At 43.4% G+C, this 26,443-nt stretch overlaps 1 protein-coding gene across 1 annotated transcript in view; it reads left to right on the forward strand.

Moving 5' to 3' along the window:
- The window catches only part of KCTD16 (potassium channel tetramerization domain containing 16), a 156,040-nt gene extending 135,438 nt beyond the window's left edge, over nucleotides 1–20,602 (forward strand). The window contains exon 2 of the mRNA XM_039485610.1: nucleotides 20,151–20,602. Coding sequence (XP_039341544.1) covers nucleotides 20,151–20,602 — 452 coding nt within the window. The remainder of the gene's footprint in view (nucleotides 1–20,150) is intronic.
- Nucleotides 20,603–26,443: the final 5,841 nt, after the last annotated feature.

Consider the following 26,443-nt stretch of genomic DNA (forward strand, 5'->3'; position numbering starts at 1 on the left):
GCTAAAACATGGGCAGTAACTTATAAAAAAACAAACATTAATCATAGATTCTTTGAAGGTAGCAAAAGCATTCAGGGGCCACTGAAATATTACAACTGCTATGGGAACTAGACTCATAGAGTCATAGACTTTAAGGTCAGAAGGGACCATTATGATCGTCTAGTCTGACCTCCTGCACAATGCAGACCACAGAATCTCACCCAACCACTCCTGTATTAAACCCATAACCTATGTCTGAGCTATTGAAGTCCTCAAAAAAATGGTTTAAAGACTTCAAGGTGCAGCGAATCCTCCAGCAAGTGACCCATGCTCCACGCTGCAGAGGAAGGCAAAAAACCCCCAGGGCCTCTGCCAATCTGCCCTGGAGGAAAATTACTTCCCAACCCCAAATATGGTAATCAGCTAAACCCTGAGCATGCGGGCAAGACTTCCAGGAAAGAATTATCTGTAGTAACTTAGATCCCACCCCGTCTAACATCCCATCACAGGCCATTGGGCCTATTTACCTGCTAATAGTCAAAGATCAATTAATTGCCAAAATTGGGCTATCCCATCATACCATCCCCTCCATAAACATATCAAGCTTAGTCTTGAAGCCAGATATGTCTTTTGCCCCCACTACTCCCCTTGGAAGGCTGTTCCAGAACTTCACTCCTCTGATGGTTAAAAACCTTCATCTAATTTCAAGTCTAAACTTCCTGATGGCCAGTTTATATCCATTTGTTCTTGTGTCTATATTGGTACTGAGCTTAAATAATTCCTCTCCCTCCCTGGTATTTATCCCTCTGATATATTTATAGAGAGCAATCATATCTCCCCTCAGCTTTCTTTTAGTTAGGCTAAACAAGCCAAGCTCTTTGAATCTCCTTTCATAAGACAGGTTTTCCATTCCTCGGATCATCCTAGTAGCCCTTCTCTATACCTGTTCCAGTTTGAATTCATCCTTATTAAACATGAGAGACCAGAACTGCACACAGTATTCCAGATGAGGTCTCACCAGTGCCTTGTATAACGGTACTAACACCTCCTTATCTCTACTGGAAATACCTCGCCTGATGCATCCCAAGACCGCATTAGCTTTTTTCACGGCCATATCACATTGGCAGCTCATAGTCATCCTGTGATCAACCAATACTCCGAGGTCCTTCTCCTCCTCCATTACTTCCAACTGATGGGTCCCCAGCTTATAACGAAAATTCTTGTTATTAATCCCTAAATGCATGACCTTGCACTTTTCACTATTAAATTTCATCCTATTACTATTACTCCAGTTTTCAAGGTCATCCAGATCTTCCTGTATGATATCCCGGTCCTTCTCTGTGTTAGCAATACCACCCAGCTTTGTGTCATCTGCAAACTGTATTAGCATGCTCCCACTTTTTGTGCCAAGGTCAGTAATGAAAAGATTAAATAAGTTTGGTCCCAAAACCGATCCCTGAGGAATTCCACTAGGAACCTCCCTCCAGCCTGACAGTTCACCTTTCAGTATGACCCCTTGTAGTCTCCCCTTTAACCAGTTCCTTATCCACCTTTCAATTTTCATATTGATCCCTATCTTTTCCAATTTCATAATTCCCCATGTGGAACCGTATCAAATGCCTTACTGAAATTGAGGTAAATTAGATCCACTGCATTTCCTTTGTCTAAAAATTCTGTTACCTTCTCAAAGAAGGAGATCTACCTTTTGTAAAACATTGTATTTTGTCCCAATTACCATTGACCTCAATGTCCTTAACTACTTTCTCCTTCAAAATTTTTTCCAAGACCTTGCATACTACAGATGTCAAACTAACAGGCCCATAGTTACCTGGATCACCTTTTTTTCCTTTCTTAAAAATAGGACCTATGTTAGCAGTTCTCCAGTCTTACGGTACAATAGAATAAGCCATTTTATTTGCATCACTCCCAACTTCAAGTTTTTCTAATTAAATCTTTTATCTTGATTCATTTAGGCTCAAAGCAAATTTTAAAATTGAAACACAGGCTGGGGACACTATCTTGGGGTGCCCAGGATCAGAGCCACCTTGTTACCCCCTGCCTCAGTGAGTGGGAGACTTGTTTGTGCTTAGCTGCGTGCTAGCTCCCTGACACCCCCCAGTCCGTTAGCCACCCAGACAATTTCCCGAGACCTCTGCCAGGCCTTACTTTGTCTTGCAGGTGCACCCCAAGCCCCATGCCTCTCTGAAAGCATCCCCCTATAGTATCTAGCCCCTGTCACTGGACACTCAACAAAATTACCAGATAAGCCACCTCTGAAGAGACTGTGTAGACACAGCTTGGCTGGCTCAACTCAGGTTCAGATCCTTTGTAACATTACTGCACTGAAATATATTTAGTGGAACAATCATAAGTTTATTATCAAAGGTTAAGTTTTAAGAGATAGTGAGTAAAGATAATAAGTGGAAACAGAAATGGTTACACCCATAAAACAAAACATAAAATACAGTCCTAGATTTATACTTAGCAATGGTTAGCTTTACTGCTTAATAAAGTAGATTTTCTTCCAAGGATTAAGTTGTCGACAGAGCTGCTGGTTTTCAGTCAAAATCAGGATCCAAGTTTTCATGAACACCTCACGCTGTTCAGGAGGTTTCCTCTAGGAATGGATGACAAAATGTCTTACTTGTGCCCCAGTTATATAGTACAGAAAACTTTGAAATACCCTTCTGGTGTTTGTTCTCCTATGTCCTCTTCCCTATTGATTTCACATGCCCGTATTGGTTCTGTACGCAGATGGGACTTCCATTTTATTGACGTACAATGCTTAATTTACATCTGACTGAGAGATACACATCTTATCTCCTGTCTGGAAGAAACCTTTTTGTCAGCTTCCCCTGGGACAGTCTCTAAACATATCTTTAGTACATACCCACAACTCGTTTAATATCATCTCTACAGATATCTCACAATGATTTTGAGGATCAGTCTGACATGAGCTTTCTCTTATACCTCACTTCACCCTCTTTGGATAAATACTTAAGAAAGCAATGTGTTGGATGTAGTGACTTTGTCAGGCCTCTTAAGAATGCTTGGTCCTTTAACGGCACCCCTTCTACGAGGCGTCCACAGGTAGAATTAGGAGGACTAAAGAAAAGAGGATAACACAGACAGCAGACCTCTAGTCGAAAGCTGGACACCCAGATACTGCATCTCAGTCTAGCTATTTACCTAACCACAATGTACAAGAGCTGACCCAGAAATGTCCTGTTTGCCCTGAACTGCTAAAGAAAAGGCAAGCTGGACTCTTTGTCTCATTCAGGGGACTAACAACCTCAGCCCAAATACTGCACAAGATTTTAAGCCTCCAAGTGAATTCACCAGGGCTCTGTAAAGTTGTCATGCTTCAGAAGTTTCAAAATGCAAAAATCTTCATTGGTGGTGCAGTGGGGGAGATCTTGATTTTTCCAATGACATTCTGAGAGGAGCGAGGCTGCGAATAGGCTGCAGCAGCAGTCATCCCCAAAGTATCTCACTCTCTCCGAGACACACAGTTAGTAAATCCATCAAAGCCAGGCCTCTCAATCATGTCTTTGAAGTGACCTGGGCTTCTGACAGATTGCCACTGTGAAAGAAGCGCTCTCAGGAATGCTTCAGTGTCTTGGAGCAGATAAGATGGAATGGGCAGAAATGATTCCACTGCGATTTCCTAACTTTTTTTCTAAGTAGCCTACTCCTTCCTCAAAGAAATCTTTTCCTGCTTAGCTCTTTAAAACTTTCCTCTGCAACATAAGGCAACTTTTTAGTGCTGGGAATAGTGGTAGAGAAGCAAACTCAGTCAGTTAGCCATGATTGGGGTGTGTACTGGGTTAAGGCATATTAAGTTGTGATGGTCTTCCCAAATAGTGAAACTAAGGATCTGTGAGCTGGTTTGGGAAAAAAAGGAATTAAACTTGAATCTACTCTGAACACTCAAAGACATTTTCTGAGGTTCCAAAAAACAACAAAATGAAATCAACTCCCCTCCGCCCCCTCCAAAAAAATACTAAAAACCCAACCAGTTCAAACTAATATTTGAATCATTTTTCATTTCTTGCTGTATTGGTACTTATTCATTAGGAGCTAGACTGAGACCACCAATTCATTTCACACAGGCCATCAAGCAGCCTTCATGTAGTATTGATGTGCAGTCATAGTTCTGGACTTGATTTGCACTGCTGGGCTAGAGGTGACATATTTTTGTATCCCATTAGCAATCTCCTGAGCCATCAAGTCCCACAGTAATTTTTCCTTCCTAATAGCAGTGCTAAGGATTTTATTTTCCAGTAGACTTTAAGGGTATGCAATTACCCATAATTCTGGGGTTATGGGCTGAGTCACTGCACTAAGCTAACTGATCATTTTCACTGGCTTTGATGCCGACCATTTTGCTTGATGTAACAGAGAGGGCAAATTAGCCACTTAAGATGATAAAATTATGGCTTCTATAATGTCTAAAATTTTAAACTTTCTTCTTCTCCTTGTCAAATTATATTTTTTCTGTATTTCCTTCTTCCTACTCTGCAAAACTTTATATGAAAATAGACATTAAAAGAACATAGCACAGTCTCCTACATTATGACTGTAAGATTGGAATTTAAACTTGAAAGAGAAGATGAAGGTGGGGTTTAAAAAATATAAATGAACCTGGTATATTACTGCCCATCTCTGCTTTCTAATATTCAGAGCAGGTATAAATCTGGATTGATTCTACTGAAGTCAATGGAGTTATTTCAGATTCAGAGTGAGATCAGAATCTGTCTCTAAGATTGTACCAATCGCTAAAAGAAACATGACAATGAAACCTGAGGTACATACACCTCATTTATTTTTGTTCAGTAGATTGTGCTGAATTGCTACCATCTTGCATTTAGTCACTCTTCTCTATGCATCATTCAATGAATTCATTTAACTGGTGAATGCATTTTTGACTGATACATTTATAGTTGGTTCAGATTTTAGCTTTTAAATTCCTTTTGGCAGGACTGCCTTTGAAACTGCTCAGAATCCTTCAGTTTTTAGGTAGGCTATAAAAAAGCCATTCTACTGAGCACATATCTGAATGTTGGTTTGTCTAGAAATAATAATACTAATTTGCACTTCCATCCAAGGCACTCAACATGCTTTGCAAAGTTAACAAATTCAGTCTGAATAGTCCCCTGGGAGGCCGGGAGGAACTAAGAACAATTCCCAGTGCTTATATAGCTCTTTTCATCAACAGAGCTCAAAGTGCTTTATAAAGTATCAGGCTACGTCTACACTACCCGCCGTATCGGCGGGTAGCGATCGATTTTTCAGGGATCGATATATCGCGTCTCATCTAGACGCGATATATCGATCCCCGAACGCGCTTCTATCGATTCCGGAACTCCACCGCCCCGAACGGCGGTGGCGGCGTCGATATGGAGAGCCCCGGACATCGATCCCGCGCCGTGAGGACGGGTAAGTTATCGATATAAGATACTTCGACTTCAGCTACGTTATTCACGTAGCTGAAGTTGCGTATCTTATATCGATTTTTCCCCTTAGTGTAGACCAGCCCTCAGTATCCCCATTTTACAGATGCAGAAACTGACACATAAAGGGGTGAAGTGACTTGCTCAAAGTCACACAGAGGGCGAATAACAAAGCCAGGAATACAATCCAGGTCTCCTGATTCCCAATCCAGTGCTCTATCCACTAGCCAACACTGCCTCCATTGTATCTAGAGGGAAATTGAGGGACAAAGAGGTAAGTAACGTACTTAAGGTCACCTAACAAGTCAGTGACAGAGCCAAGAAAAGTACCCTGGTCTCCACACTTTTAGCCCTGTGCCATTTCCACAATATCAGCCTTCCCCTCCGGTTTAAAATAAATGTCCTGCTTCTTTGATATCTCTTGCAAGGTGGCTCCACTCCTGGCCTTCTGCCTGATATGTTCCAGGGAGCTGGCAATGTGCTCTCCTCAGTTATGCAACCATGAGGTCCAAAAGATTTCATTAGGTTCCATTGCTGCGACTGTGATGGCCACAGAGAAAGAGAGAGAGAGATGGCCAGTATGCACGACACTATTTTCCCCCAGAATAAAATCTGCCTTCCCAATAGTGTGGTGCACATTAGGATGTTTCTTAGCCTCTGGATTAAAATACCCATTGCAGAAGCCAGTGGAGCCTTTAGGTTCCTGCGGCAGTAGAAAGGCATGTGAGGCAATTTATAGTTTGCAAAACCCATTTTTGTAACCAAACCTGAAGATTTTTTGTTTTGTTTGTTTGTTACCAAAAGCAGTTTAGAAAAGGTGAGGAGTGGGTGTATGTGTTTGTTTTTCCTTTTATGTCAAAAAACCAGAACATGCACACAGGTCACTTTAAAAAAGGATTTTCCTTGAAAAATACTAAGCATTTTCCAACTAACTAATGTGTGCATAACTGAGAGAAAACAATGGGCAAATCCTCAGCTAATATAACAGTAATTTACATGTGCTGAGGTATCCAATGTTAAATATATGGTAAATTCTATTAACATATTGTTTAATATATTTGAACTCTACTGTAGCTTGTTCAGTCTCGCATGTTTGTAGCAATAGCAAACCAGGCAGGTTTGTCCTGTATGTTGCACCTAAATAACTACTTATGTTTAGTGAAATCAGATGAAACCTATAGGGAATGTCTGCTTCCCAGCTCAGTTGGTAGAAAAAGTTGATCAGAGTTTGAGAATCAGGGTTTTCAGGGGACTGTTCCTGCTTCTGATACTGACACATGTGTGTGTGATGTTGGGTAAGTCTCTTTCTGTGTCTCAGTTCTTCCATTCGTAAAATGGAGAGCGATATTGTCCTACCTTAAAGGGAGGCGGGGAGTTCTGAGGCTTTATTCATTCATGTTTTTAAAGATCTTTTTATAACAAGAGAAGGACAAAGCATAATCTAAAGCTACAAAAATGGGACAGTCTGAGGACCAGCTCCTGGGAGGTTCAGGGAGCCTTCGCTGAAGTCAATAGTAACTGAAGGTGCACAGCAGGTGCTTAGTAGCATTCAGGCTCTGGCCCTGGGTGTGGGTCTGTCTGATCTGTTTTACCCCAAGCAGATCTACTTAGTCACAGCCAGACGAAAGCAAGATCAGGTGCTAAGACGTGGCATGCAGGTGAAAATGAGAAAGTGGTACGGCACACGGGAAGGCAGTAATTAACTGAAATGCATATTTATCATAGTCTGTCATTATTTACAAACAATGTAATGAATCCTGATTGTAGAATTAGACTCCAGGCACCCACTCAATGGAGTCAATCAAGCAACCCCCAGCAGGTGTGCAGGAACAGACGGCCTAACCTAATAAGGGCTTTAATGTATGGTATAGAGAGAGACAAGGGCTGTCAAACTGGCCTCCATGGCATAATTGAACAGTCAGTGCTGTCTCCTTTCTGTTGAGCAAAAACATTTTTCTTCTTTCCAAACCAGGACAGTTAATTTCAGGCCAAACTCACCCATAGTAGAATCAAGGACTGTTTTAGTTAGCTCAGTATACAAGCTGGTTAGGTTGTCTTTCCCGAGTTGGCAGCTGAGCTCTGCTGGCTGGTTGTCCAAGTAGCTTCTCTTGACGGCTGTTGAGATAGTGGCCCTCTGGTCTCTTCTCACGGACTCCCTGTTCCTCCCCATTTTGCTTCTCACCTCCACAGTGGTTAAAATAGATCCAAAAAAAGGAGGTGGGAAGAGAACAATTGTGGTGGCTCTCACCACTGGTAATGAGATGATGATGCCACATTGAATCATCATCTAGTGACAGGACGCAACAAAGGGAAGAGAATTGGGACAGGATTAAAAATTTGTCTGAAAGGCTCTGCTGTCCCCAAGTAAGCCCATACATAGGTGCTGGAACTAGGGGTGCTGGGGGTGCTACTGCCACCCGGCTTGAAGTAGTAATAACAACCCAGATACATGGTTTCTGCCTCACCCCCACTATAAAAATTGTTCCAGCACCACTGGGCCCATCAGCAGCAAACAAACGTGTGTTCTTTGTGTACAGTTGGTGACAGGCACATTCCTGGTTCTCCCCACTCCCTTCTCTATCAGGATGGAGTATTTGTATTGATTAAAAAAAAATCTAATAAAATGGGAATGAAGTGTGGGTCCGAAAGCTTCTTCCCCAGAAATTGTTCAGATACCTGATGCCGTGTCCAGCCTGTTAGACGTTTAGGACATTTCTAAGAACACCTGTTATGCAAAATGCTGCAGCTGGTGTGAGAGTTTCCCTCTCTTCACATCTTAGAGTGCATGGGGACCCAGCAGGTGGGACAAATCTTTCTGTAGAGGAGAGGTTGCTGCTTCTTCACCCCTGACAAGAGGTTGAGAGCCTCCCAAATCCCACAGCCAGACACCAGCTCTTTCTGCTCCTTCCATTTCAAATTCCTCTGCCTGATGAGAGCTCACTTTGTGAGTCAGAGGCAAAAGGGGAGTTCAGGGAAAGCAAATTGCCAGAGGGCAAGGAGACCAGGGAAAGCTCTCCCTATGCTTATCCACACATCTTTTAATCCTGATTTCCTAATCCTGATCCTGCACCACTGAAGTCAATGGGAGTTTGGCCACTGACTTCAACAGACACACGGTTGGTTCAACAGAACCAAGAATTTAAGTAAAGCTTTTGGAATCCACAGTGCCTGAGAGGGGTCAACATTACACAAAGTGAGTTTGCAAAATAACAAACTGGGTAACTGTGCACACAGGCAGATCTTCACATGCACAGGTATAGCTCGTGCACATGAAAGAAAAGCTATCCATGCACGACTGGTGCTCAGACTGGTTTGCAGATGATGCACTCACCTTGGAAAATCTTTTCCTTCATATTTCAGTTATTTATTTGCACATCATTGGCATGGGAAAAAAACTGGACCTGTTTGCCCTTCTTGTGGCAAAACAGCCTGGGCCTTGGAATGACATTTAGAAAAACGGATGGTGAGCTCTGAAATCAAGGTAGAAAGGACTCAACTTGAAACTGGAATTTGTGGCAGAAATGCAGTGAGCAGCACTGTTTGAACTAACATTTGAAATACTGGTTAAGCTGCACAGTAATTAATTTGACACTGATTCACACAGATATATATTTTATGCATTACTGCTTAATTCTTAAAAGCTTATTTTTCTCCCCTTTTCTATTATCAGAAGATGGTCTAATGAAAACTATTCTCCCCTCCGCCCCCCCGGCACACAGTTTGTTAAATGTTAAAGGGCAATTCAATTTCCTCCCTTGCTTTCTTCCTCTTTTTCTAGGTTTCCTTATGTACTGGTCTGACTAGTGTGATATGTTATCTTTATAATGACGGGGTTTTAGTGTAAAACCCTGAGGTCTGCACAGTTGTAGCCAGAAGCCAATACAAATTACATTTAGGGCACTTTATGTAGCCTGAAAACCTGGGTGTGATTCTGATTTCACTGACACCTGAGTAATTTTGGAGTAACTCCAGTAGAACCAGTTGATTTACAGCAGTTTGAAACCAGTAAACTGGGCTCCTTGATCTCCAAAAGAATGTTTAGCAAAGTTTCACACCTTTCCCAAAACTGTCAAAAATATATCTATCAAAAGGAGAGAGAGAGCTATAGATTTTTTTCCTCCTGTTGTAAATGTATTTTCAACATAGAAGATAAATGGGACTGGCAATCGAAAGGTCCCTGCTTTTAACACTTCCAGTTGATTCTCTAAGGGCCGAATCCTGTGGTGGGCTGAATCAGTCAAGTTGTTTTCTTTGACTGGAGGTGTTTTGTATACTTTTATCTCTAGGCCAAAAGGAGGTCAGTGCCCGGACCATTTGCAGTTGATGAGACTATTTCAGTGATGCAGTCATCATGGCAATGTGACAGAAAACTAAATACACAGGTGTACCCTAAACCACTTAGTACACAATATAAACACAAGGGATTCTGATTCGGGGTTACACTCCCAGAATTTCTGTCTGATTCTCCACTCCGAAGGAAGGGCTTTAGAGGGCTACAGAAAGATGAAGATCCTAAGGCTCTATGGCAGGGGTCCCCAATGCAGTGCCTGTGGGTGCCATGGTCTAAGTGCGCCCGCGTACTGGCCAGCGGACGAGCATCTGCCAAAATGCTGCCGACAAGCTGCGTCATCCACAGGAGTTGCCGCCAAAATGCCGCCAATTTTTGGCCGCATTTTGCCAGCGACGCCTCTGGATGACATTGCTTGTCGGCAGCGACGACTATTGACGTTGCTGCTTGTTGGTGGCATTTTGGCGGTGAGGCCTATTAACGTTGCCGCTTGTCCGCAGCATTTTGGTGGATGCTCATCCACCGCCACGGTCCTCCGTGGCTCGTCATCTGGCACACGTCAGACGAAAAAGGTTGGGGACCACTGCTTTATGGGGAAAGATGAGGAGAACCCCACAGATCCCAAGTAATTTCATGAAGCCCTCATGCTTCTGTGCTGCTATCCTGGTCTGTAGCACAGATTCCTCAGCAAACCTCTGAAGGGTATAGAAGCTCCTCCTCTCTACCCAGCCTGGGGGGCCTTAAACCCTGTAGTGTTGACCAGTCAGGACTCCAAGGTCTCTTCTAGTGGTCACTATGTGATCACCCTGAGAGAAGGGTTTCTCCCTTGGGATATGCAGTGAGTTCAGCTGCCTCTGGGCTCGGGATATGGCCTGTTTTCACAGTTCTGCTGTCAGAGTAGATTTTTAGTTTCTTCGTCTTAGCTTGGTTGTCATTTGCCCACAGTTGCTGAATATTCATTAAGTAGAATTAGCAGTTATTAGATCTTAATTAATGTACAAAAGGCTTATTCTGTGTTCAATTAAGCATACACTTCAAATGGTCTGATTGCAATTTGGTCATGGTTCTTCTCTTGATGTGATCATCTTAAATGGAAAAAGAGAAGCAACCGTAGGAGCATGGTGACTAGTTCTGTTCTCTTTATTGGCTTTCATGGGTAGTTTCAAATCAAATATCACAGTGAGCCAAGAACACCCTTACAAATATTATTATAAAACTCGCTAAGAAATTTCAGGCTATCTAGCTGTTTAATTTGTTGGTCATTCTATAGAACAAAGCTGTCTGAATTCTGCAGAATGTTATCTGAGAATACTTTCATCAGATAAATGACATAACGAAGAGAGATTTGCCACTGCTAATAATCCTGTGTCATAATACAAGAACAAGGGGGCAGACTATGAAGTTGAAAGAGGGAAATTTAAAATTAATACAAGGAAATACTGTTTCACACAATGTCTGATTAATCTGTGGAACTCACTGCCAAAATCACTGATGCCAAATACTGAGTGGGATTCAAAGCAGGGTTGGATAACAAGAATAGACACAATAATAAATAACACAAACCACAAGAGTTTGTGAAGGGAGCTTCAGTGCATAAGCCAGCTTCTAACTTTGGGAGTTAACAGTACATTTTTCTTGTTTAGAGGGCATCACAGAACTGCCTACTTGCAGGGTTTCTTGCACCTTCCATTGAAGCAGTGGGTACTGGCCACAGTCAAAGACATGATACTGAATTAGATGGGTCATTGAAAAACAGTATTCTGTTAATATCTTTTGTTATTAACTCCTGACCATCTAAAAAGTCAGTAAAAAAACTCCTAAGTGTTTGTAAGTTTTTCTAAGAAGTTTCAGAGTCATCTAGATCAGATCAGAAACATCATCAAACAGATCACTCTGTGACAGTGTGCCATTGGTATCAGTGGTCAGGGCTGTACCCTGTGCGCCGCATGGGCGCGGTGCAGGTGCGGTCTGCGGGCGGCTTTCTTTACCTTGGCGCGGCTCGTTCGGCTGCACCGCCACAGCCCCCAGGCCAGGTTTTTCGGTGGCGGGGCTCCTCAGTTCGCTTGCAGTTCCCCCGCGCCCCCCCCGGGGCGCGCGCGGGTGATGGCCAGCCAGTGGAGCCGGCCACCAGGGTCCCGCAGAGACAGCACAGGGCACATCAGCGGCCCCAACACACCCAGGCACAGCAGGCAGGCAGCTCGCCACCAAGGTTGGCCCTGCCCTGGTTCATGGCTGATAGAGAACATAATTTGCAGTTCGAGGAGAACTAGAGGTTAGCTGGGACTGGACTGAGTTTTAAAAACAGAAGTGTAGCTGAGCAAAGGGGGAATGAGAGGCGAGGCGTTGGTTAGCCATGCTGAGTTGAGCCATTAAACGAAGTCATCCACAGTCAAACCATCACATCCACCCATCACCATCACACCACCCACGCACTTTCACTTCACCTTAGGCCCATGAGCAGATTTCAGAGCTGCTAGCATAGCTCCAGCGAGCAAGCTAGCACACAGCGATCACACACCCCGACAAGCACACACACCATAGTTGGCATGAAAAAACACATTAACATGAACATTTTGTACACTAAAAATTTTTTTTTTGAAACTGCCCTTTGGGGAGGAGGGAAATCTGGCCCAGGGACCAGGGGCCAACTGGAATCCTGGGGACCAAAGTGGTCCTGCTTAAATGTTAAAGTGGAAGTGGGGGTAAGTGGGTTGGTGTGTGTGGGTTGGGTGGTGGGAGGGTAATCCCCATCATTTCATACATTAATTAAAACCATTTCAAAAAGGATTTCAAGAGAGAAAGAGAAGAAATAAGAGAGGAGAAGAGACTTGGAGGGTCACACAGGGAGCCCTGTGAACTGTGAATACTTGAACAATCTTCTTTACTTCTAAACTGTGCTCAGTCTATCCATGTCCCTCCCTGTCCTGATTGCTACTTCTCTCTCCTCCCCTCCTGTCTTTGCTAGTGTTGCTCCTGTAACTGTCTCCTAAGGTTCAGCTCTTGATCTTGTGGCTGTTGTGTTTCCATGTGGAATTATATTATTTGTAAGTTTATGCAGTGTATTAGTTTAAATTTGTAAAGAAGATAAGTAAATGAAGAAAAAAAAAGTGTCTGTAATAGAAAGTCTCTTGTAGAATCTATGTAGATGTATCTGTTCATGAACAAAATCAAATCAGGTCTGCAAGGTTATCCAATCCATCAATTCAGGTGGTACACAGTGACTGATCCTGCATTGTGAAGTTGGTGACTTGAGAGAGTGAGCATTGTCAGGAAGACAGCAGAGTCAGGAGTCAGTCAGTGAATCATAGTATGAACGGAATCCTATGACTAGATTCTTTCCTCTTCCTGTTGGATTCTCCTTGGAACTCTTGGAGGCTAAAATCTGGGTAAAGCTGCCATTGAAGCCATTGCGGGCCCCATCTTCAGCTGATGTAAATTGGCATAACTCCACTGGAGCGTACATACCAGCCAGCTAAGATTTTGGCATGAGCATTTTGCTTGAGAAGCTGCCTAATGGAAACAAATTAAATTTTAGGGCTTTTGTTTAATGTTTTTTTTTTTTTGTTTTGATATCTGTGAAATGAGGTATACAATAAAAAGAAAGGATCCCCCAAAAATATAGCAACACATAACACATAACATTATTATTAATGACTTATTTCATCCTAAGTAAAATGGGATATGAATAGAATCACAAATGAAATTTTGATCAATTTTTCATTTTCTATTTTTTTAAAAAATTTTTCTTAAAATAATAACTGATTTACTAGTTTCACTGCTAGTTCAGGGTCTTCTTAATTAACTCAAAGTCAAAGTCATGTTGTTGTTGTGTTGTTCGTTGTTCATCAATTAGGGAATTAGCATTTTAAGTCATTGTGCTGCCTATTATTACATTGTTTTGCTGCCTGCTTTCTCCACAGCTGGCCACAGCTGGCAGACACCTGCCTGCAGACTGCGCGGATCAGTGCGGCCCCCCTCCTCCCTCCCCCTGCTCCCCGCCTCCTGCCTGGGGCAATCAGCTGGCTTGCGGCGTTTAGGAGGCAAGAGGGAGTGGGGAGGAACGAGGACTCGGCAGGCAGGCTCGCTCTCCCTCACCTGCCTCCTGAACACCGCAAACCAGCTGATTGCCCCGGGCAGGAAGTGGGGGGGGGGGAAGGGGAGCCTGTGTGCCGAATCATCGCTCCTCCCCCCTCCCTCCTGCCTCCTAAAATCTGCAAACCAGCTGATTGCCCTGGGCAGGGGGGAGGGGGGAAGAGTGAGGACTCGGCATGCCTCCCCCCTCCCTCCCCTGCCTCCTGCCTGCGGCAATCAGGTGGCTTGCGGTGTTCAGAAGGGAGGGGGGGAGGAGCGAGGACGCAGCATGCTAAGTAAAGGGGGAAGAGGTTGGGGGGGAGAAGAGGCGGGTCAAGAGTGGGGGCTTGGGGGAACGGGTGGAGTGGATGGGCCGAGGGTTGAGCCCCCGGCAAAGTCAGTGCCTGTGCTTGCAAGAACAGCAAGAGGAGCAGTCGGACAATCCATTCTCCTTCCACTCTCTGACTCCACCACCTCAACCAAGCGTCATACTCAGCAGTGATGACTGTAGTATTCAATTGTTTCTTTAAAATTGTTTAAAACTTATACCTGTATTAAATTGCTTGTTAAAAATTGTTTAAAATGTATATAATGCCTTTTGTCTGGCAAAAAAAAAAATTCCCTGGAACCTAACCACCCCTATTTACATTAATTGTTATGGGGAAATTGGATTCGCTTAACATCGTTTCACTTAAAGTCGCATTTTTCAGGAACAGAACTACAATGTTAAGTGAGGAGTTACTGTATTTAAAATTTAAGCTGTTTTGATTACACACATAGGTCGAATGTTATTGTTTTGTTCCCTGACTGGATGAGCAAGCTCTTTAGAATGCAGGTTCCTATGTGATTGCTCAGGATTACAGATTCTAAATATGAATTCTCTGAATATTCATAAGTATTTGCTTAAAATTTGCTTCTTAGGCAAATAGTAAACTCCTTTGCTAGAAATTAGCTGAAGGGGCTGGGTGGAGAATGAACATAACTACAATAGGAATGATGCATGGCCTGTCTTTCTATCTCAAGATATTGGACTAACATTTTATATCTCTCTCTCTCTCTCGCTGAAGCTTCCTCCCCATGGTGGCCCTGTCCACCTGCTTCCTTACTTTTAGGAAGGATGGAGGGAGCAACCCCTCTGTTCTCCTGAGTGCATGGTCTGTGATTATCTCTAGTCCTTGCATAGGAGGTTCATGGCAGGCACTCTTCCCTCTCTGTGCACTTTTGCAATGGTCACAGCCAATCTGGGCCAGATCCTCTGCTGGTGTAAATGGCATAGTTCCATTGTTGTCCATGGAGCTGTGCTGATTTACACCAGCTGAGGATCTGGCCCCTAATGGGGTTAATGGGGGGGTATAAATAGGGAATAATGGGATAAAATCAAGGAAGGAAAAATTCAGGCTTGGAATCAAAAAATCTTGCTGATGATGAGATCGATGTATTAATTTGTGGAATGGCTTCCCAAAAGAAGTGATTGAAGCTCCATCACTGGGGACACATTAAGCCTGATGGCACAAAACCCTCTAGAGACTGTGCTGTAGGGAAGAATCCTGCACAGGCAAGGAGATAGGTTGGGTCTCTAACTTCTGTGGATAGCTTTGGGATTTAGGAGACCTGAGTCTTATTCTTGGCTTGGCCACTGGCCTGCTGGGTGACCTTGGGCAAGTCAGTTTACCCCTTGTGCCACAGTTTCCCCATCTGTAAAATGGGGATAACAATGCTTGCCTCCTTTGTAAAGCACCTTAAGCTCTATTGAGGGAAAGTGCTATATAAGAGATAGGTAGGAGTAGCATTACTAAAATGGGTTTCCTCTTTACAAGTTTTAATTACAGCGTCATTGTCAACTTGAAATCTAGTGAATTAAATAAACAAGATAAAAGTAGTTACGTCTCCTGCTGCTGCTCCCGATCTTCCTCTGCTAATTTTCATGGGTTTACAACAGCATGTACCTAAATATGTAAGGGTTTCCCTTCCATAGCTGCTTTATGAAAGATACAAACAGACAACAGGGAGAAATGACTGACTGTACAGGAGAATACAGTGAAAGTAACTATGCACAATGTGCTGTCAAATGCACAAAGTAAACACAGGATAAAAGAGAGAAACTTATTTTTCCTTCTAATCTCTCATTTGTATCAAACTTAATATTTTCAGAAAGAAATGTGTTTTTTAAGTTAACAGTGTCACTTTAAGAAAGCTGTTTGCTGGATTCCTGATATTTTCAAAGGGTCCAGTGTGCAGTCACGTACATCCCTATCAGCTAGTTTGCACCTGATGGATTTCTGCCTTTTGAACACTTGCGGTTGCTTGCTGGAATAAATCATTTTCTGTATATGCAGTACAGGAGTTCTATACCAGTTTTCTTCTTACCAGGAAACAATAGGTAGTTGCAGCAGAGGAAAAATGCCATCAAGTTAAAATGTCAACCACAATAAGGAGCTGCAAATCAATAAGGCTCATGGATGTGTTTTTCCAAATTTCACACAATCAGTTTGTACTGAGCCTCGTGTGTGCAATGTCTTTTCCAGAGCTGGGAGAATTATAAAAAAAATTCAATTTAGCCATTATTGACTTTTTCAGACTAGATAAAGAACCAGTCTTGAAGCAAGTCTATGAATTAAATTTCGCCACACAGACTGCAAGACTCCTTCATCATTGACAGGGAACAGCAAGTACCAGGGTGGGGAAGTTTTTTTTCCCAACTGTTTCTATAATCAATGTGAACTTTGTTCACAGCTACTTGCAAGATGGAAATTTTTTAAGACAGGTGTGGCAGGTTTCAGCAGTGCAGCTTTTTAAAGAATGCATGAGCATTCTGTGAGCTTGCAAAATCCTGTTTCACTCCAGTAGGTTTGACTTTCTCATGGAAGAAAAATCAGCAGTTTCTAGTCAGCTACATGTTTTAGTATGTGCCCAACAGCCATGGCCCAGTTCAGACTGCGGAGGGCCTGTGTGGCTAGCACTGGCAACAATGGCAACAGTTCTATTGCATTCAGTGGGCCTGATTCACCACTGCCCTGCCCTGCCCTTCATTTAGTCATTGATATCAGCGCAAAATGCGTGCCAAGTAGAAGTCACATGCTACCATTTGTGAGTGTTTTACACCCACACAGGGTTGAGAGCAATGGCAAAAGAGGCCCCATTGGAACCGGAGCAGGACCCGTGCTCCTGTTTTTTCAACAATGCCCAGCCAGTTCAGAGAGTTCTGGTGTGTAAAGAGGCCCCCAAAGAAGCTATGACTGTAGTGTGTGCCTTCATTTTAAAGCTCCTTGACCACAGCAGCGTAGTGCAGTGTAAATGAGAACCTAGCCCGAAGTCTCCATGAGCGAAAATATCAATCACTCCACAGCTGAACTGAAGCACTAAATGGCAAGTGAGTCCCAGAAGCCTCTGCAACAGAAAGGGAGACAACCCTACATTTAAAGATACGGAACGCAGAAAACAAAACAACATCTCCTTCCAGTTACTTAAAGACAGCCTGATCAGAAAGCCTTTGAGGCTTTGTCTGTCCTCCACAATCTTTCCATAAAGTACAAACCACTTGTTTTTCTTTCGGTTTCATTTGTACAGTGTAAATTGCAGAAAAGCTCCCCTGGATGAGTAAAATGTGAAGTATTACATGTGATGCACTAAAAGCCATGCCCAGTTGCTGTTTTATGGGTGTTTTATGCTGCTTTAAGTGCCGTGGTGCTGATATAAGACTGCTCTACAGTGTGCTGAATTACATTTTTCTTGACCTTAATAATGGTACCAATCTGCGCTAGTTGGAGGTGATAATTACATTTACTGGGAAGATGGATGCTTCCAAATGACATTTAAATCCATGATTATCTTGGCAGTTTGGTCAGGAAACAGTTTTTATCAATGCCAGTTTTCCTTCTTTGTCATGGATTATGGCTATTTGGCAGTTCTCCAGTAGAACATGGGGGGGGGGGGGGAAGTAATCCCTGTACTCTGTGTCCAAGAGACGTGTTGACACAGACAACCCTTCTTGCAGTCAGCTCCCTTATTTTCAGTATATGACTGTTGTGTAACTCTTTTGCGTGTGTGGCGTGAAAAATGTTTACTTCACATAAATAGTCAGCAATAACCGGAACTTCAGTGCTGCTTTTTGTTTCTTTTTAAAAAAAGAATGAATAGCTACCTTTAATTTAATGAAAGTATAGCTATGATGGTGATTAAAATAATAACGACAGCATCTTTCTCACTAGCAGTTGCAGGCAGTGGAAGCATTATAGTCTGGATTTTATTTTGACATAGAGAACATTTTGGTTTTTCTCTTGGACGAAGTCTTATTTCCAAGGCAATGCATTGGGGTGTATTTTTGTGTGCGTGTACATAGATGTCGGCGCCACTAGATTAAATTCTATTCTCTGGGCTCCATTGTGAGAAGGATGCTACTTCGGAATGTAGATCTCACTCTTTGCTTACAATAGGGATATGTCAGCTGTCTCCAACACATTCACAGCCTGCCCTGGACCTCAGAGAGCAGTTGTTCTTGCTCTTTCAACAAATGAGCTATCAGGAGTATGGCATCGTGCTCCAGAGTGCCACCAATGCATTACATGCGGGAGGGTGGGGGGGGGGGGGTTATGATGGACCCACATAATGAAGCAGTGCACACTTGACTGTAAGGAGGCAATGACAGAGGGCAGCAACAGTGTCTGCGTACAAAATGACTCCATGTGTGTCCCCACTTGTGCTCTACCCCCAGCCAAGTTACTCAAATTAACGCATTAGGCAGAGGAGTTCTCCCAGCTCTGTCTCGTAGGTTTTTTGTGAGTGCTGGGCTGTAAACACCGGGGATTAAATCCTGGTCCTATTTGAAGTTAAGGACAAAGTTCCTATTGGCTTCAGTGGAGCCAACGTTTCACCCTAGCATGTTATTGTAGGGATGCCTATGATTATTATTTTAGGACAGCCTGTCAGTGCTAATCTGCTCAGCCTGGCTTGTTGTTGTAGGGTTGCTCAGGAGACTAAGCTGTGCAGGCTGTTTTGTTATTGTAGGATAGCTCAGGAGTGCTAATTTTTTTGGCTTTTGTATTTTATTTTACAAGAAGATAATTGCAGAATTATTTAAAGACAGAAAGAATTAATGGGCATTACAAACATATATAAGTAAAAAAGATAGGTTGAATGTTGAGCCTATCAAACTTGACGACATACTATTAAAGGGGAACTTTGAATGGGACATAGAATAACATTTCATCAGTCGATATCTGAACAGTTTGACTATCCTAAGTAAGAAAATTCCTAGGTCTATGCAGCTGTTTCAGGGGTAGCTTCATTTTTACTCTGAGACACCTGTTCCGTAAACAAGAATTATATCTTCATTCTTTTCTCTTCAAGCATGTTTTGTTCCCTTCCGCCTAGCCCTTTACTTATTAAATCAAAACCTTTGGAAGAGCAAGCGCTAGAATGAGCTTCTGGACCATTCACATGTTGTGAGGCCATAACTTTGGCAGCAGGAAATAGCTTAAACACTGAAGCACAACCAGTTAGATATTGGCTCCATTTGGTTGTCAGTTTATAACTTACCTTGTTTTTTCTGGATTAGTGATCTTGGGCTAGATCCTACATCCTTTATTTACCTAGGTACTAATGTGAGTAAGGGTTGAAGGGATTGGCCAAAGGTTGAAGACCTTACTCTGATTTTATTCCAGTCTTATAGTCAGTGGGAATTTGTCTATGAAGAATCTAAGTGAGCATCCCAGGATTGGCCTGTTAGTAAACTGCTATGGAGTTAGCAGCAAATAAACTACTCCTGAGACTTACCCCTGGCTTTCTGAAACAATCATCGTTCACTGTTCAGAAAATAACCACACGGTTCTTTGCATTAATATATTGGTTTCATCTGAGGATCTCAAAGCACTTTTCAAACATTCATTAATTAAGTCTCACAGCAAAACCATTTAGCACATACATAAACTGAAACACAGAGGAACAGAGTCTCACTTGCACGAAGGGCTTTTGCCCTGCTCTGGCAATCTAAAGGGGCCTTAAAGTGGACTTAATGCTCCTTTACACTGCCAGAGTGCAATAAAGGGGCATTATTGTTAATGAGAATCAGGCCCAGTGAGCTTAAGGTCCTGATCCATGTGTGTAAAATGTTGGCCATACTGACTTCCCCGAGATTATACTGAGAAAACTGAGACTAGAACCCAGGAGTTCTGAGATGCTTTTCCTGCTCTAACCACTACACCTGATTCCTTTCCTCCCCATATTCTTCTGCTAGCACAAGTGTACTGAATAGACAGTAGTTTATTTGGTGGCATATGAAGGAATACCCTGCTGTGCGTGTACAACAGCCCAGATGGCCGTGCTTTTTGTAACCACACTGTGTGCTTTGTTCCTTCTTTTAGGTGAGCCTTCAAGGTGGTCTTCATCCCATTGCGACTGCTGCTGCAAAAATGGCAAAGGAGATAAAGAGGGGGAAAGTGGCACATCTTGCAATGAACTATCCACTTCCAGCTGTGACAGCCAATCAGAAGCCAGCTCCCCGCAAGAGACTGTCATCTGTGGCCCGGTCACCCGCCAGCCCAACATACAGACTCTAGATCGGCCAATCAAGAAGGGCCCAGTACAGCTACTTCAGCAGTCTGAAATTCGAAGAAAAAGTGACCTGCTCCGAACTCTAACATCTGGCTCCAGGGAATCCAACTCTAGCAAAAAAAAAGCAGTGAAAGAAAAGCTCTCGATTGAGGAAGAGTTAGAAAAATGCATCCAGGATTTCCTTAAAATCAAAATCCCAGACAGGTTTCCAGAAAGGAAACACCCCTGGCAATCCGAACTGCTACGAAAGTATCATCTATAAGAGCAGGGCGGGGCAGGGGGGAAATAACCTTATTACAATTTACAGATCAAGATCCTTAACGATAAGGAAATAAAAGGAATAATAACAATTTGTTAGGTCACAAAAAACAAAAATCCATCTTGATAGTACTGCCTAATTTGCCTATTTCACCTTAACATTTATAGTCACAGGGTAATGATCTTTTTCAAGTTGTGGAAGCACAATGAAAAATGCTTTTGTTTGTAAGCTCCTAGTCTTACGCAAGCTGAATACTTTATACACTAAAGGCACAACAACATCACCAACTAAAGAAACCCACACACAGATGTACCTGGTGCCAGTGGAGAAAGTCCTACACATGATCAGGCAGTGGCTGGGGGGTTTCTGCAAACTACATGCCTTTTGAGTTCTCCTTTTAATTCCTTTATTTGGAGGAGTCAGGGAGGGGCAGATGTACATGATTAAAGAAACAAGCTATGCCGTGCCAGTTTACATGAAGGATGTGTATATATATACGGATATATACACGTGAATATACATATACGTGTGTGTATATGTATATTGCATAACGAATTTGTCTGGTTCTCTCCTTATAACTGCACTTTCTCAACAACAACACAAAAGCAATTGTTAGCACTCTGTGTGCTCCATTTCCCCTCTAGCTTTATGAGGTGTGAATAGTAGAAGACTGTCTCTCTCCATCTGTTATTTTTTGGGGCGAGGGGAGGTTGGAAGCAGAGCACTGTAGAAGTGCTTGTGTCTGTTGCAACTGTGGGCAAAATATTCCATGAGTTTTTGATAACAATATATATTTTAATCTCCTTCGTTCCAAAACTTCTTCCCCACAGCTTCCGGATGACAAAGGGTTTATTATGGAATGATTCCAATTGGAAAGGGGGATCCAGAGATGGCGGGTCAAGTCGCTGAGTCGGTGAGCTCAGCTGATTTATGTAAGCCTGCCAGACCCTGCTGCCAAAGAGTCATTGGCCCAAACAAATGAGGAGAGCAGCCTCCCGTTCCCATCCGACGCAGATGCAATTATAAGAAATTATAAACCTAACAAGATGCATTTTGTGCTCTGACTGGCAGGAAATTGATTGTTAAAATGGCAGGCACCACGCCATTCCAGCTAGATACATTTCAAAAGGAAATTAAAAATTGAATAGAAACCAAACACACTCTGTAATGGAAACTGCCTTATCAGCATCCTTTCTGTAGTCTGCAGGATAATCCGGTGGGTGGAAGGCTTAATTTAGTACCATTTGTTACCCATAATGTGTAATAAATGGGAAAATATCAGCAAGCTCAGTTTGACGGGACGGCAGGGAGGAAGGGGTGCCGCACGCAGGCACAGCAGTACAAGAACCTACTGAGCCCAGGCAACAACAAAAAAGCACAGTCCTTCCTTGACAGGTTCGCCTAGCTAACTGCATCTGAGTTGTCATTCCGGAGCTAATTCTTTCAGCAGACCAGTAAGAACCTGATGGCCCTCAACAGTCCAGGGGGAGCCAAAGGTCCCATGGATGGGATTCGAAAAGTTAAGAGTTGGGTATTGAAGGGGAGTCCCAGGGACAGACCGCATCTGGTGGGATTAAATTGGTGTCTGAGCAGTCTGTAAAGCAGTTACCTAGAGATTCATTGCATCAGTGGGTCCACATGGGCCTACCACTGGCTGCAGATGGAAGCTGGGTAGCTGGGGAGTTTGGCACATGTCAGTCAATGTCTCAAGACATAAAGTGAGAGACACACAAACTAATAAAGACAATAGCTTTAAAAGCGGTGATATTGCCTTGTTTAGCATCAGTAACGTTTCTAAAGCCTCAGTTTCACTATCTAGCATTCCCAATTCACAATGCTACAAGGGAGATGACTTCAGGTGTGCATAGAATAGAGGTACATTTGGACTGAACATAGTATACTTGAGTAGGTCTGAGGCCCAGTCTCCTTGTCTGCAGGTGCAATTTTCTCCCACATAATATGCTCTTACTTTTTTTTTTTTTTTTTGCACATGCAAAATGATCTGTGGGGGCAAAGCTGCATAATCAGGTAGGTAAAGGTACTATCATTCAGATTTGTGCCTCCCATTGAACTGCAAGTGCAATGCAGGCACAGGTTTTGTGGGTGCTAATTGCACGTGCAAACGGGAAGTGACATGTCTCAAACTATTGCAAAATGTGAGATGCTTGTGGACAGAGCTGAGCATGAACCAAATCCCCAGATCAAAACACCCTCAAATTACTGGGATAGGAGATCTGGATTTTGTAGCTTGGAGTCATCTCTAGTTAAGGTTTGCAAGTTTACCAAGATGTTTTACATGAGAGAGGGATGCTAGTTCTAGTGATTCCTAATTATTGTCATGTGTAGAGTAAATATAATAAGCAAAAGCCTGACCTGAGAAGTGCTGAACTAAATTGGACAGCTCTGCACTACTCAGGATCAGGCACTAAACTAATTCAGTTGTTAAAACACATGTTCACACTCAAACTGTTCAAACACATGCATTTCAAATGCACACCTACCCACATTCACATGCCCGTGCACACATATTCACATGCACCTTTGCACATCCATGTGCTTGCACACATACATCCCTCTGCTTGCCACAGATTTGCTTTTCCTCTTTTTAAAAAACAACTGTCTTTCTTGTACATTCACTCGTCCCTATTTACAGCTGCTGTACTGGAATCACTCTTGAGAGCACTGTGTTAAAAAGTTTGCCTGCAACTTCCCGTGTGAGAGTCGATGCAAAGCAAGAACACTAGGCTGGCTTCCAAGACATACAGATTGGCTTAAATGGTGCTTTTTCTCTTTCTTGTTATGTCCACACCAGAGAGCAGCTCCGTTGTCTCTGACACTTTAAGACTTGGAAACTGTGATTTTTCTGTTTTGACCCAGTCAGTATCATCAGCCAGACATGCCAAATTGGAAAGTGAGCCTTTTCCCTTTTGCAAGGTTTTGATACCATCAGACATTATGCAGAATCCTCCTCCACTATCAGTTCTGCTCTCTGCGAGTCACAAGGAAGAAGTCTAACATTAATTCATTGTATTAGCAAATTAGGGAGAAAAATGAGCAGAGGGTTGAATCTCGCTCTCGCTTCAGCAGGAATTTGTTTTGAGATTTCCATGCACAACATAGACCATTTCTCTACTTTGATAACTCAGAATGGCTAGAACCTGACATCCTTAGCTTCAGAGTTTCACTTTTTCTTTTTAATCTCCAAAACATTGTATTACACAATATGAGGGACAGAGAGATGAGGAGCATACCCTGTTTTCCTTTCTTTCTCTCTGAGTTTGAATGGACTTGACTCAATTTGCACAGAACTGTACAATGATTAATATCTGCAGGAAAAATTAGACCAAATGAAATGCACCAGAATGGGTTTGATTCATGTGGCCTTCATATTCCCCATTTTAGATGAAATGGTTATTACTCTGCACCACTACTGAAATAAGAGTCTTGAACTTTAATAACCACTAGCCACAAAGCTTATATGTATATTCTGCTTTGTTACTGTAGGGTACTTATATAGTGTATCCATTCCTAGAACCAAATTTATCCCAGGTTTAACTCCATTGACGATGGTGAAGTTCCATCAGAGATAGCTTTGTTCCCTGGTGATTTCAGCTCTCCATTTCAGGTCATGCTCCTCATTATTTCAGTTGAAAGAGTGACTGCTCCACTTGTGTCACATCAGTATAGACTTCCTGGGCCTGATTCTAAGGAGTGTTTACAGTTGGAGCTGGAGGGGTGAATCCCAGCGTGTGTAGACATAGTCATGCTAGCTCCCTCCGAGCTAGCATGCTAAAAATGCTCCTTGCTTAACGTAGTTCTGTTCCTGAAAAATGCGACTTTAAGTGAAATGATGTTAAGTGAATCCAATTTCGCCATAAGAATTAATGTAAATAGGAGGGGTTAGGTTCCAGGGAAATTTTTTTTGCCAGACAAAAGACATTATATACATATACAGTATAAGTTTTAAATAACTGTAAACAAACAATTTAACACCGTACTCACCAATGATGATTGTGAAGCTTGGTTGGGGCACGGGGGCTTGCCCCATTCCGCCTGCCCAGCACTCCTGCCGGGGAGTGGGGTCAGGGGCTTGCCTGCTCCCAAGTTGGAATGTCGGGTGGGCGTAGCGAGGCAAGCACCTGCGCCCCGACCCCACTCCATGGCAGGAGCGCCGGGTGGGCGGAGCGGGACAAGCCCCCGCGCCCCGACCCCACTCCATGGCAGGAGCGCCGGGTGGAGCGGGACAAACCCCCGCGCCCCGACCCCACTCCATGGCAGGAGCTGTGGGCGGAGCAGGGGAGCCAAACAACCTTTTAACGGAACATTGCACAACTTTAAACGAGTAAGTTCTCTAATAGATCAGCAACCTAATAATGCAACAGCGTTAACTGAGGCGACTTTAAGGGAGGAGTTACTGTCTGTAGTCCAGGTAGCATGGTGGTGGGAGAGGCTAGTCAGCCTGAGGACAAACCCCATGAGTCTGTACTCTGGTGGTGAGCCCAGCTGCTGCGGTGACACTATTATATTTAATGTGCTAGTTCAATCAGAGTAAGCTGGGAATTGCACCCCCAGCTCCATGTGTAGACATAACTTTGCACGGCTTTGGCAATGTAACGTCACCCACTTTGAGATTGGTTTGCAGTGCTGGCTTGGTGTACGAGGCCTTAGTGAAAATGAGAGCCTGGCCCCTCAGTGAAATGCTTTTTGTCCATAAGAGCCTTAGGTAAGTGCTTCTGTTTGGGGTACGTGCGGCCTTGGGAAGGAGCTTGGACAGCTCTGCATGGGAAGTATCCTAAATACAGCCCAGAGAGGACTCAACGCAAACTTGTCCCCGTTGCTGCCTGTATGTGTCAAAGAGTTTTCCCAATCCCTTCCTAGCCTCAGAGCTAGAAAGCTGATGTGGAACTCGCAGCTCCTGCGTGGCAGTGTAAGTGCTGTACCGCTGTGCAGAAACAAACGCATATGTTCCAGTTTTTTACAACCTGTTACTCAATGCAAGAGGGACCCTAGACATAGCACTCCTCTAAAATTAGGCACTTACTCAAAAAGACAAACCGTTCCGCTGGGAATATCAGCTTCAGAAAGGAGAGTAAGACATAGCATGCGCTGACTGGGTTGTGTGAGTCAAGCCACAGCAAAATGGCCAGATAGGAAGGGACACCAGACTACACTTTTCCCTTAAAGATGCTCCCTCCAGGTTATTGTTAGTTATGGCTGGGACTTAAGGAACTTAGGTGCCAACTTTCACTAGATGTGCCTAACTCCCTTAGGCCCTTTAAAAAAACCAAGTCTTATATCATCACTTGTTTGCAGGAGCACCCATAATGTGGTGAGTGCTGTGCTAATGATGGAGGGCACAGCCCCTGCCCTGACAGGCCTGCAATGTGAGACAAGCAGATGAATAGATGAACTGCAAGGGGAGCATGTACAATGTAAAAGTGCAGCGCTCAGTGGGATGATGGGTCAGGCTTGGATAGTAGGGAGCGTTCAGTGATATGGGGTGTATTAGGCATATAAACTATCCCTCCATGTTATCCTCATTCTTGCTGTTTGTACCGGGTTAATTTCTTGTAGGTGCATGGGAATCTGAGGGAGGAATTTGGCCTCTATGGGGGTTTGATTATCAGAGGCCCTTGCTTGTCTGCTCAGGATCTGGGTGGTGCACAAGAAGCCACACCCCAATTTGCATAGCTCTGCAAGAATTGCCCAGATAGCAGGCCCTGTGCACCCTGTGCTTTGTAGAGTGAAGGGGCTCTTTGCTCACGCTCTCTACTCAGGAAATGGGATGTCAAAAAGGGGTGGGATGTTGGCTCCTCCCGCCCCCCATTAGCTGCAGGCTGGTGC

Source organism: Mauremys reevesii, linkage group 8, assembly GCF_016161935.1.
Source record: "Mauremys reevesii isolate NIE-2019 linkage group 8, ASM1616193v1, whole genome shotgun sequence".
Taxonomy (NCBI): domain Eukaryota; kingdom Metazoa; phylum Chordata; order Testudines; family Geoemydidae; genus Mauremys; species Mauremys reevesii.